The sequence below is a fragment of the Peromyscus maniculatus genome, chromosome 1 (assembly GCF_049852395.1).
Source record: "Peromyscus maniculatus bairdii isolate BWxNUB_F1_BW_parent chromosome 1, HU_Pman_BW_mat_3.1, whole genome shotgun sequence".
In the NCBI taxonomy this organism is placed as follows: domain Eukaryota; kingdom Metazoa; phylum Chordata; class Mammalia; order Rodentia; family Cricetidae; genus Peromyscus; species Peromyscus maniculatus.
Genome location: NC_134852.1, coordinates 202,958,147 through 202,972,073, shown reverse-complemented (window position 1 = coordinate 202,972,073; position 13,927 = coordinate 202,958,147). Strand labels below are relative to the sequence as shown.

The following is a 13,927-nucleotide window of genomic DNA, read 5'->3' as shown; positions in this document are numbered from 1 at the left end:
CCTTGTTGAAACTGCAGCTAGAGAGGGATTAATTTATGCTAATTCTACACAATGAGCCCAAATCCATTTATCAACAGGTTCCATTCCTCAGCAATGTATACAAACACACCTAAATATTGAGAAAAATAAGATATTTGGCTGCTACTGCGTGAAGCATTAATAGACCCCTTTTTTTGCAGGCACAGATCAGTAAGCAGAGGCCAAACAAGGAACAGTGAGAGCAGCCACTCAATCTCCCCACTGCTCTTGGCACTATGCTGCTCCCCTGCCTCCGAGAAGTGGCTAAGAGATTCAGAACCGGGAGAGGGAATAGATAGTGCATTTTACACCTCAAAAATGCAGAAACTAATATTCTCCAAAGACTGTGATAATTGCCCAGCAGTATTAATCTGCTTCTCTAAGAATGATGATTTGAGTGTGAATGGTGTAAGATTGAAAAATTCCACCTAGAAAAGAGGAAAGCAATAGGATGTGGAAGCAAAGCTAAGTGAAATGGTGTCCAGCTGTGTCTGGGTATACACACACATGGGCATGTGCATTTCCTTCATATGAGTAAGAACGTAGTTAGGGTAATTCCTTCTTCTTATTTTCCATGTATTTCAAATGTTGTACCAGGCATAGTGGTGCACACCTTTAACCCCTGCATTCAGAAAGTAGGCAGAGGCAGATAGATCTCTGTGAATTCAAGAACAGCCTGGTCTGCACAGTAAATTTCAAGGCAGCCAGGGCTATATGTAAAGTTCCTGTTTCAAAACAACAACAAAAAATAATAACAAAAACAATTTCAAGTGTTACCCTTTCAGGTAAGTTTTGTGGTTTTCTTAGCTGCAGCTCCCTTCTATTCTGCATGTGCTGCAGGGGCCTTCTGACTAGTATGTGGAGTTTAGCTTTATTCATGCCTCAACTGTCCTCACTGTCTATGGCTCCTCTGGACCTCTGTTTGTTCACTGAAAATTAATGGTTTACTTTAGATTACTTTTACATTATATTCTCATTCCTTTCATGTGATAATGATATTGTGATAAAGAATGATGGGGTGGGGGGACAGAGTTATTTTGAAACAATGCAGTGGTTGAGCTTGTGTGGATTGTATGCAGATACAGAGAATAGGATTGGTTGTGAGATGACAGTTGTTCTGTCATCTGTCTGTCTGTCTATCCATGACTCATCTCTTCACATACACATGTATGTGTCACCAAAGTTTAAAAGTGTATGATCTAGGATCCTAAGTGCTCCTTTTAAAGAATAATGTGACTCCTGTCACTTGTGAATTTTTTCTATGCTATCTATCACATTTGCTTAACCCCTTTCCTGAGAAATGTCATTTTTAATTTCTTGGTCCTTTACACCAGGTGGGGCATATAGAATCGTGGGTATTTGTATGTGTTTGAATGGCTCACACTCGAGTCTTCTTTCTTCCATTAACTAGTTGAAGTCTTGTAGGGTGGCATTCAGCACTGAGCACTTAACTGCTTTTGTTTGTGTCATGTGGTTGATGGCCCTTGCCTTCCATCTGTTATGAACAGCCAAAATAATATCTGTAACAATGGAAAGTGCTCTTTTCTCCTGTGATGTTCTGCCGATAGCAGCATGCACTCAGATGCATTTCTGGGCTTTGTTGATGGCACCAAGAGCTTCATTTTCTTAGTTTAAATATGAAGCACCTTGGCTTTGGGTGTTCCACTACACTGAGGCTACCCAATCAGCTCTCACACAAGGACATGCTCTCACTGCACAAAATTGAGAGACTTACAGTAAAGACAAAGCAAGAGGGTTGCTTATATTCAGTGCCTGCTAAAAGCTGATCATCCTGCATAAATTAAGTCCATTTCCAGAGAAAGAAACTTAGACTTTTACTTTGCAACAACTTTATGTTCATATGAAATATGGTTTCTAGTAGTAGCTGAAATATAATCTTGCAAAAATCAGACAGAGCAGATGCAACCATGGGCATTGCCTGAGACTATTAATATTGTAGTCATTTACTCCTGAACTTTTCTGCTTGGATGACCAGAGCATCACCCTGTTGGCTCTCAATAGAGAAAAGTCATAGAAAGGGTGCTTAAAGGTCACCTGCATTTCTGGGTATTGGGCTTTGCTTAAATTGATGGAAGGTAAAGGTCACTATCCATGCTTCTGCAAGGTACAGGTGGATTGTTTTCAGGCTTGAGCTATACCACATTTGCCAATTGTCAGTTCTTGACATGGTAAAAATTAATTGCAAACAGTTATTGCAAGCACAAAAGGCTTGACCTTGAGGATGAGATTTGGAGTTGGGGAGAGATGTTTCATAGAACTGCCATGTAAAGAAAATTTAGACACAGAACCTTGTGCATGCAGATATTTCAGCTTTGTCTGTGAGGAATTCTATGCACTTGAGGTGCTGGAGTTTCTAGGGTAGGGTACCACGAATCTCCTCTCCCCCAGAATCAGGATATTGATCTTCCCAAGCATTCACTTGACCATCAGCTCCCTAGGTGAAAAAAAAATGTTAGCATGCCCCATAGCTTTCCAGTTCTTTGTCTTACAACTTCCAAGGTAGTGATAAGAGTAATTCATAATTCATACAGACACACACACACACACACATACACACCCTATTTATGGTTTGAGTGCTTTTTCATTGTGCATAGTGGGAAAAGTTACATATAATGCCTACAATGCATAGGAAATAATAATAATAATAATAATAATAATAATAATAATAATAATAAAAGTCATACCATTCCTGACATAGAGTATTTAGCCTTACCAGGTTTCTACCCTATAAGAGTGTGGAAGCGTACCTGTAGAGCCATTCTCCCGCTCCTTTTAGTATACTACTTGGTAAATTACATAAAGCATTGAATATTTTATTATAAAATAAGTTTTTTAAATGATTTTACCCAACCAGGTGTAAGCTCAGGTAAGGGCTCTGAACACAACGAAGGTGGGAGTCATTGAGCTATATGGAGTAGGTTCCATGTTTGATAGTTTCATCTTACAGTGAGTGGCTTTTGATCAGAATGTAAGACCATCAGTAACATGTGTTGGTCAATTAATAATAATGACAGCAGCAAATGCTAGAATGAAAGGAAATACAAAGAGATTGATAACTAGATATAACAACTCAATCATCACAGCCATCCAGTGAGGTATGTACTATTATTTTTTAGCTACATTAGACACATTAAGGTGAGGCAACCAAGCCAAGTGTGTATAGCAGGCAATTGGTTGAATAGAGCTAAGACTGCTTCTGTTTTCCCTTGATCCACTGTAGGACTTGTATAGACCAGCTGAGCATTTTAAGGCAGGGACCCACTTAGATACATGCTTAGCTGTGGACCATGCACTGGGCCTGTATATCCCACCTGGTTTCCAGGGATTTACCAATCTTGTGTGTGAACCATATAGACCTGCTCAAGACTCTGCTGATGTTTGTCCTTTGTATATTCCCCCAGCCCCACTGGTGGACCTCACTCCAACCCACAGTGGATCTGCCATGCTGATGTTGCTCTCAGTGGTGTTTGTGGGGCTGGCCGTATTCGTCATCTACAAGTTTAAAAGGTGCGTGCTCTCCCCTTCCATCCCCTGACCCCAATCTCTTCCCTCTTTCTGACAGGTTCAGAAGCAATAAATCACAGTGAAACTCACCTCTGGAACAGAGCAGTGATGCTTTCTGTTAATGTTTTAGGAAGATCCCGGGGATTAATGTTTATGCCCAGATGCAAAATGAGAAAGAACAAGAGCTGATCAGTCCAGTCAGTCACACTGAAAGCAGGCCCAGTGTCCCTCATCCTGACCTCAGGAGGCCTGGCCAGCTTGTAGATGAGAAGGTGGAATCACAGCTCCTAGGTAAATGATGCCCAGTGGCCATCAGCTGCCCAGGCTGAGTAGTCAACACTAACCCACCTTCTAACCCCTTTTTGGCTTCATATAACCACTTTTTTCTGCTCTAACATTCATGAGAGAAACAGCTAAAATGCCCCTTTCTTGCTCCTTTCTAGCTTTTTTTCTCTCATTAAGATTTCCCCCCTTTAAAAAAAAAACTGCTTCTAAAACACTAAGCTTCAAAGTATGTGAACATGGAGCATATAGTCTCTTCACTACTGCTACTTAAGGAGACAGAGCTTTAGAGTCTGGGGGAGGTGGGTAGAAAGGCAGGCAGTAAACAGGGCATGAACAGAACACAGCAGTCTGAGACCAAATTGTTTTAGAACACCAGAAGAGCCCAATGTAAGAATATTGGCTAACCTGACCATTAGAAAGGGTTTTTATTGTTGTTTTGTTTTTTGTTCTCTTTTAGTCCAGTGGCTGTCATGAAACTACTGCCCTGGAAATGAATCTGAGAACAAGGAAGGGCATGCAGTTTGTAGAGTACTTTTTGGGAATGCTAAGAGACCAATTGGAGAACTAGGCTAGAGAGGAGCCCACAGATGCCTTTTTCTGTGTTGACTACAAATTTTGGCATTAGATGACAATGCAGTTTGTTTTCCTGGTGCCTAAACATGGGAGTCTGAAACCTAGCTGGAGGAGGCCTGAAGTTCCATTGCTAAATCTTACTATGAATTATAGAAGATGTTTTTGAGGAACTAAGACAAATTCATGGAAATACCATCGCTGATCCCCATCTCTCCTTGGGTCCTGCTGTCTGTGGCTGACTAAGATGGAGAAATTATATGATAGTTCATGCTTCAGGCTAAAGTTGTGGTGCCAGATCACTTAGAATGCCTTTATAGAAAAGATTTTTAATCTGTTACTTGGAAAAAATGAGTTTAAGTGGACATGAGAAAGGTCTGCAGCTGTATTACAGGAAGTTTAAATGCAATGAGTAGCACTAGCCAGAGATAATAATAACAACTGCAGCCACATCTGGTGTTCAATTTTCACAGTTCGTTTTCTTTCATTTGGTGGAGACAGGGTGATAAAAAGACACAATAGCATTGGGTTAAAAAGTATAGAAGCTTTTCTTTCTTATTGTCCAGTGTAATACCACATACTCTGTCTATTCACTTCTAAAGCATCTCAAATGCTGCATTATTTAAGGGGTCGTTTGGTTCTCTGTCTCCGTTTCTATGGTATGAATCACAGTGGCTGTTTATTAAAGTGGCAATTCCCCGTTTGCTAGAGACATCTCGCAGCACATTGCAGTCTCTGACACCGTTCCATTTCCAATGTCATTAAATGAGTAAGTGTTACACGTTTTCTCTTAGGAGAGTAGCTTTACCCTCCCCTCCCTCCCCTTCTTCTCAACCTGGTGACTCATCTCTCCGATTGCAAAGACCAAGACAAGCCACTCCACCTTCATCGCCAAAGCGGGGATCTGCTGGGGCACAATTTGCAATTTAAGGAAAACCCCCAAAGACTACAGGAGACCTGCTGATCAGAAAAGAATTTCGCTCTTGTCAAGTACATCATCCTTCATGACCACTAACTTTATGTTTCTTTTTTTCTTCTGTTGTTCTGTTTCCTATTTTGCCAGGAAGTATTTCCATAGTTGCTGAGAATCAAAGCACAAAAGAAATCCCTACCTATGTAAATGTTTGAATGGAGGACGCCAGTAAAACAAACAAAAATAAAATAAAAACAATCAAAATCTAAACTAACAAATAAAACACTCACTGCATCGGGACTTTTAAATTCTTCAGACACAGACAACAAGGGTTTTTAGCTTTAAGCCTGTGCATGTGGACAGTACCTTGAGAACACGTTCGGAGGGGCAGTGGACAGGTGCTCTATTTTAACGGAAAACACTCCCCTCCCTCTTTCTTCTCTTTTTCTGATCGGTCGTGTTTGTAGAACATTCATAACATATATAGGCCAAGGAAATCTGCATGTATTTTTGGAACTATTCTTGGCTCTAGATTGAACAGCTATTTTAGCACTATGGGTTGAGGGTGGATTAGCCATCTCCAGCCTTTTCACAGGACACAAAGACGTGCACAGGAGTTTGAAACCCTGAGCTGCTTCTCTTTTATTTATTGTTAACTTTTCCTTCCTAAGTTAGTGTTAGTGGCTCTGTTGGTCAGCAGTGACCACAGGCTGATTTCTCTCCATTTTCTGTGGCCACAGGGACAATGATCCTAGTTAAAGATTCATACCCATGTAGGCAGGTTCATCAGGAACAGAAGGGAGACTAGGAAGCAAAGCATATCAGAAATGGACCTTTGTTTCCTGCTTAAATTTTCTCCTTGCCCCAAGTAATGTAAAAACAAGCAAAGACAAAAAAAAGTGGGATTTTTTTCCAGTAGATATTTATTATTCTACATTCCCATTTGTTTGCTATCGCTGTGTGGACATATTTCTCTTGATGTCTTTCAATTTTTTCCTCCTTGTCCCCGATTATCTTTTGGCTGCTCTCACTTTTTCTCCTCAAATGTGTTGCTAGATTTTGGACCTTTAACCTGATATTTCCTAAAACTGGCCCAGCCTAGGCCAACCCTGACTCCTTCTCTCACAGGTCTTCATCTCTATCAATTTTCTATACCCCCACGCATGCCAGCTTCACTGCTCTCTGGCCAGGCTGCATTGTGCCCAGCTGGATTCAGTTACATTTCCCCTTTGTCTCTTCCTCTGGAACCCTCTTTTGTCAAATATCTCTGTCTTTCCCACCTGGAAACATATGCTGTGTGTGAAAGAGTTGATACATGCAAAGCAACCCAAATCTGGCCATATATTTTGGAAAGTAAAACACATAGATGAACAGTGGTGGTTTTGCGCATTAACAAAAATTTTATGTGGTCTGAATCTAGAAGATTCTCTCAAGGAATGTTTTGAATGTGTGATTATAATGCAGGGTAATATGTTCTATGATAGTTGCTGTTATCTGATATTTCCTCCCTAGAATAACCATATTTGTAAAATAAAATTGATTTTTAACCAGAAGGAGAAGCAGGTTAATGAACTTAATATATGAAAGTATTGAAAAAACTACAGAAATCAATCTTCTCTTATATTTGGAAGAGGCTTAGATCTTTTAAGATGATCTTGCTGATTTCATGTGTGCATTCCTATCTTTGAGTGTCATGGTATTTATAAGGCAAAAAATAAGTCAATATAAAGGAAGAATAGCTGCTTACAGAAAAGTAAGGCTCACAACCCTAGGGACCTCAAAGCAAAAGAAAAATCAGTTTCCTCAAAGGAATTATGAAAGAAGGCCCACAGAAAAGAGCAGAGCTTGTGCCCCTGCTGAAGTGCTTCTGTATGATTGAAGTCTCTTTACTTTTCTGGACAGGAAAAAGCCCACTCTCAAGTGAGGATGATATTCTGGTAAACCACTTCCAGAACCCAGCCTCCTCTTTGGGTGTGTCCCAAAGCCAACAACAGGGTATTGTCAAGGGTCTTGTTGTATCCCAGTGATCAGTATGACTCTTGCCCTTTTGTGGCTGTATCAGTGATCACATGACCCTGCACATGTATGGCCAAGTTAAGGGGAGAGTAGGAAAGCTGCTGTCAGAGGTTACTCAAGCACAAAGCTTTATAGTAGAAGATGTCCCGTGTGAACTTGTGCAGTAAATTATGCCTGGGGACATAATCAATTCTCAACCTGCCAGGGTTCCTATCTCATAGGGAAAAAACTTCATTGATTCTCTTCAATTGGAGTCTTCCATATTTAGTCTGGAAGACAAAGTATTTGGAATCCAAAATAGGTTCACTCAAACTAGTGCAGAGAATCCTCAGAGTTGCAATTCAAATTATTCTAACTTGAAAGACATTACTAAAAATGGAAGACCACTCTTGATTTAGCCCAGTGCCTTGCCTAGAATAATATTGTGAAAATTATTTGTCAATGAAATGGCATGAGTGAATGAAGAGACAGAGGAAAGAAGGGGCTTCAAGTCTTCATTTAAAATAGAGATGGGCTTGAGAGACCTGGCATCGTAGAAAGTGACCAAAGTGGTCGGCGATAGATTCAGCTTCTCCAGTGTCCTCATGTGCCTCTCCTCAAAGCTCCCTGCCACCTATAGGTGGTTGATGAGGCAAGCTGCTGCTTACAGGAGACCTCGGAGTCCCTATAACCTTGGCCAGTGGCTCTCAAAGTGTAAGGCTTTGGACAACACTATCAATGTCACCTACACTTGTTGGAAATGCAGATTCAAACCAGGCTGAAACAGACCCTGCTATTTTGGAAATTTTAGGGGATCAACAGTATTGTTTTCTGTTCATGGGTCATGGTGGCCCCAACAGTCTGTTTCAACACCCATCCAGGTGATTATGATATATGCTCAAGTTTGAGAACCTCCATACCACGTCTTGCAGTAGAATACCAAGGAAAAAGTAACACTGAGAACCTATAAATGGGAGGAACCCAAGTGCCTACTTCTCACTAATAGCAGGTGCAATTACAATGAGGAGTCTGGCAAAGTTAAGGCCAAAAGAGTGTGGGGAGGAATACATAGAAGGGAAGATTCAGGGCAAGCTAAAAATTGGATACTGCAACATTTCCTAAAAGCCCAGAGGGAAAACTGCATGCTGTACCCTGAACTACCCATCAACATTTCCCCTTTGCCTTATTCCTAATTGGATTCACTGTCCAAATTGCAGAGGTTTGCTTTGATTTTTTTCCAGAAGTTCCAAACAGCAACTTTGAAAGCAATGGGGTGCTTGGCAGCTGTTCTGTGTTTTCCAGGATTCCAACTGAGCATTGAAACCCCTCATTTGCCAACTTATTTTTATAGGAAGCCAATTTAAAAAAAAATGAAAGTTTTCTTATAGTATTGGAACTACTTCTAATTTTAAAATGACTTTTTTGATGTATTTTTTGTTAAATACTATGTAGTGTAATGTATAATTGCTCTTGTTTATTGCTTTTACAATCATATTTATTAAACAGATAATGTCTCTAAAGTCTTGGTGTCAATGTGTTTATTTAATATCAAAACATGGTCTAGATTTTTATATAAGAATGATGTAGTTACAAGACTTCATAAATGCTAATTGTGTGAAAATATCTTTAACTCTGTATGCTTGAGTTTTTAACTCACAATGTGTTTTATTCTCTGAATTCTATTTGCATCCCAGTTGACTGTACAACACCTGTCACTTTATTCAATTACAGTATTGCATTTAAAGATCACACCAAAATGGTTACTTTGGAATGAGAAAGATATTTGCTGCTATTATTTCAAATTTTATGATATTAATAAGGAACAAAGATATTAAAAACCTTGTAGTTGCCAAAGGACAGAACCTGGATGCAGTGAGATGGAACTTGGGTCATGCTAAGGGCTCCTAGGGTAGGACAGAGAGAGCTCTGCATTTAGAACTGCAGAAGGGGCTTCTACATCTGTTGTGCAGCTGTGTGACCTTGAGCAAATGGTTTTAACATACACAAGCTGCAGTGTCTTCCTGTATATAATGAGGAGGAAGATGACCCCCTTCTAGCTTTGGTATTCTCTGTGGGGGAGTCCTTCCCAAAAGAGCTAGATAGGTGGTTTAAAATTAGTAGAAGATAAAAACTTGGGCTAGATTCAAATATTTTCAGTCAGGTGGCTTGCCTACATAATGAAAATCTCATTGGATACATGTTGTTCCTCATATTGGGTCTACAAACACTAAACCATGCCTTGCCTTCCCAAAGGTCTATTAGGGTTAGGATGTTTCTTCTAATTAGCCCAGTTTCAGAATGAGAATGAAAATCCTGACTATTTTTAGCCTGCCTTAAACCTCACAAATTAAGTACTCTGATTCTTCATTCTTTTCCAGGCCAGAATGTATGCTGTCCTGTCTTATTATGGTGGGCTATTTCATGTGTCAGCCAGGGTGAAGTCAAAAAACAGAAAATGTCCATAGGTAATTCATACAGAAATGATTAAACATGGGGTTTGTTGCTTAATAACAAAAGCCAACTTGCCAACAAAGAACACATAAGCCTCAAGAGGAAGCCTATGCAAACTAGAGAGACATGTGTATTTCACAGTGCTTGGGCCAGGACAGCTAGGCTGAAGCTAAAGACACAGTACTACATCTGGCCAGAGGCTCATGCCATAGAGGAGACACAGCAAAAGGCCAGTGGTGCTGCCCAGGCAGAGGAGACTGGGAGAGATAGTCCTTTTCTTTACTCTTGCCCTTGTGGACACTAGAGGCTATGAGATGCCATTTAATGAGGCAGAGATTAGAAAAGGGAGTGTAGAGAATGAATTTGAAAGAATAGGCTAGTAAGTGAAACAATGCCTCTGCCAAGTTCAGGCAAGATCAAATGGTCAGAGCTCCGCTGGCCTACACTGCTTAAATGGACATGCCCTTCTCTGCCTTGTGTGTGTGTGTGAATGTGGCTTGCCGTACTTTTCTTCCCAAATCCTGTGCTCATTTAGGCAAGGATTATTTCTGTGTATTCGTTACATTCCTTCAGCATCTTGCACTGGACATTGCCATTAGGGGGCACTAGATAAATGTTTGATGAAACTCAAACCTTGATTTTCAGCTTAGCATGTCAATAAGTCCATTTTATTTAGCCCTGATCTCTGAGGTGGCTTCACAGGGCACGCCTAACCCAGCCAGCACCTCTAATTACATGTCCACTTGCTGTTTGTCAAGAATCAACACCTTCCTGCCCTTCTTCTCTGCTGGTGCTCAAACTGCTGTGTTCACGGAGCTATTCTTAGATATTAATTTAAGTAAAATAATTGCTGTTTAGAAAAAAAAAAGAAGGAATAATGTTAGCTAGGAAGTAGAATAAAAATCAAAGCCCTAAATTTGGTTTCTGAATCATCAATAATTTGTTTGCTTCTTTCCTAAGGAAATAGTAGAAATGGGTGTTTGAAAAATTCATATTTGAGACTGGTAAGGTAACTTTAGAGGGTAGAGATGTTTGTGCATAGACTGGCAATGACCTGAACTCAATCCAGATCCCACAAGGTGGCAGAAGTGAACTGACTCCCAAGAGCAGTCATTTTGCCTGTACATGTTCACTCTGATGTGCATGTACTTGCACACATACACACACACACACACACACACACACACACACACACACACACACACACACAAATTAATTAAAAAAGAAAAATGAATATTTAAAGAAAAATGCATGTTTGGATGTTTCTTTCATAATAAGAGAATTCAAAAATGATTGCAGGTGGAAAAACCGCAAGAAAATGGCTATTATAAATGTTGCACGCAATGATTAGAATCTGTGGTTTACAGAACATAGATATGAATTGATTTATATGTGCCAACATACCTATGTGATAACAGTAATAACACAACTGCCAGTAAGGCAGATATTTTATAGCTGCCTTCATAAAATATTCATGCTAATGGGAATATTAAAGAAATCATATAATTCACTATAACATATATTGCTATTTTATATATCAGATAGTTTCAAGACACTGAGATTTAAAAATAAAACATAGTAGGCATTAGAGTGGTAGGAGCAAGAGTAAGGGAGAGGGGAATTTGTCTTCAGAAGCAAAAATGTTTAGATGTCCAGGGAATGCTTCTCTTGGATCTGAAAGGCTGAAAACCAGACCATCTGTTTGGAGACAAAGTGCATTGCCCCAGTTTTCAAAGTTGGCCTTAGGACCACATCACCTGGAAAAAAAAAAACAAAAACATTGGGGATGTTTCTGAGCTTATGGGAAAGTAGACTTCACATGCTCAAGAGGCAAGTGTGTTCCAAAAAAATCACCACACTGTACAATACAGCACAATAAGTCCCCCAAATCACAGAACATCACAAGGAAAGCTCAGCAAACACCTTCTCATACCTCGAGTCATGTTTGGAAGTACAAAAAGATGTAAATCCTAATTAATAGGTATCAAACACGTAAAATGGTAGGGCAGATTGATGTTTTTGTTTGTTTCATTTTACACAAAATAACACCAGCTGGTAGTTTAAAGGTAATTGGATCTGGCTTTGGTACAGAGGCAGGAGGATCACGATTTAGTTGCCCTAGCTACTTAAGGACACCATCCTAAAAGCAAAGCAAAGATGAAGTATTTGAATCTAGTAGTAGAAGGAAGAAGTCCTCTCTGGCAGGAAAGGGGAAAGGTAAAAGAATAAGACAACCCTCATTTATCATCATTTCAACCTGAGGCCCCTCAATAAGACTGGCAGCCTCACCCACTTTCCCACACCCAGTAGCAGCACACAGTTCATAAATTTCCCAGGGACTCATATTTGACAACCTAAGTCTGCTCCCAAGAATGTTAAACTATTGTCAGACTCTGCCCTACAGAAGGTTGTGTGAAGCCAACATTTGAGGTTCTCTATGACAAGACAGGTGAAGGGATTTTAAAGATAGGCATACATTTCCAGATAATAAAAATGTCATGAACAACACTATGGTATGTAAATATGTGAATATGTATGTGCCTGCTTAAAAATCATGTGTGTGTGTGTGTGTACAAAACAGCTTTTATGTGTATAAAAAGACTTAATGAGTACATATAAACTACTTAAAGTCATCATAACAGAATCGTATTTAACATAGATGGTTTCCATTAAAATTATTTTTCTAGAGGCTGGAGAGATGGCTCAGCAGTTAAGAACAATGGCTGCTCTTGCAGAGGACCCGGGTTCAGTTCTCAGCACCAACAAGGTGGCTCACAATCATCTGTAACTCAAGTTCCAAGAGATCCGACACCCTCTTCTGATCTCCACGGGCACCAGGAACACACGTGGTGCACAGATATACATCCAGTCAAAACACCCATACACATAAAATAGAAATAAAATTATTTTTTTCCCAAGAAAAAGCATAAGAAAAATTTTGTGAACTGTGAAGAGCAGAATTTAAAATGTCACAGGATGAAATAATAGTTTGAACAGAAAACACAGGGCGAGGAACCACCTCAGTGGTAGAGCTCTTATTTGCCTAACATGCAGCGTCCTGGATTCAATCACCAGTACGTGCCACAAAATGTGAATATGTACACACATATAAATAAGGAGGACTGAATACATATCTAAAAAATAATTGCCCTTTGTTATTTCTAATTTCTAAGATCATGGATGTTTTAGTTCCCTTCATCTTTGAAATGAACATGTAGTTCTCAAACACTTGAATGAAACCTACTTTAAATCAGGTATGAAAGAAATTATTATAAGGAAATCAATATGCCTATTAAACTAATAATATAATTGTAAACTGTATATAAAGTTCCCAGGAACATCACAATTATTGAAGTGTGCAGTTATTCTCTTTAAGAACTAAAAATTAAACAACACCGAATGTCATTTTTATCAATTGAAATTCATATTGAGATGAGAACATTACTATGCTGTTTTTGTATCTGTAATCCATGAACTTTCTGAATATATTTTATTCCTTTTTAATTAAATTTTTAGGTTATCATGCAAAGTAATGAGTTTCATTCTGACATTTTCTTACATATGTGTCCTTAATCTTTGCTATCATTTGTTTTTCACCCACTATAATGAATTTTCAAAGGTTCAAAATACTTAAAATGTATGTTACTATCTATGTGTACACACACACACATATATATATACATATTCATATAGAATATGAATAATAAATTTTGCAGCACAAAGGTATAGTAAATAGATTCAATAAAGTTTTATGGCATATAGGTAGACGTAAGTGCACACTTATACATTATTTAGGTATATTCATACATATGTAAAAGTTAATTCATATGTTACATGTGAAAGGCAGTAACAGTGATCCATGGTGGGTCATGAACACACAGGGAGGTGTGCTACTATGAGATCTGGACCTGTTGCTTACACTGTTTTCTCTGTCCAAACCAATGCATTTTGAAGACTGCCATTCTTCAATCACAATGATCAGCTCCAATGATAGGAAAATGCAGGCAAAGTTATTCTGAGGTAGGATGTTGAAGTTGCTGCAGATGCCCTCCACTTCACCTTTCTTTGTTGATTATCTAGCCAGCAGCTATTTCCTTTAGCCTGTTTCAGCCACTAAAAAGGATGCCAACCCTACTTAGTAATAGTACCAATGTGTTTTTAGTACCTCCC

At 39.2% G+C, this 13,927-nt stretch overlaps 1 protein-coding gene across 7 annotated transcripts in view; it reads left to right on the top strand.

Annotated features, from left to right (window-relative positions):
- Positions 1-13,283, top strand: part of Sorcs1 (sortilin related VPS10 domain containing receptor 1) — a 537,652-nt gene extending 524,369 nt beyond the window's left edge. Inside the window, exons 25-27 of one of the 7 annotated variants that reach the window (XM_076563275.1) lie at positions 3,441-3,546; positions 3,674-3,834; positions 12,445-12,670. In XM_076563275.1, coding sequence (XP_076419390.1) covers positions 3,441-3,546; positions 3,674-3,834; positions 12,445-12,545 — 368 coding nt within the window. In that variant the 3' untranslated portion in view covers positions 12,546-12,670. Of the gene's footprint in view, positions 1-3,440; positions 3,547-3,673; positions 3,835-5,192; positions 8,824-12,444 lie in introns of those variants that run through there. The other 6 variants (XM_042265109.2, XM_006983297.4, XM_006983298.4 and 3 more) reach the window with 6 other exon arrangements.
- Positions 13,284-13,927: the final 644 nt, after the last annotated feature.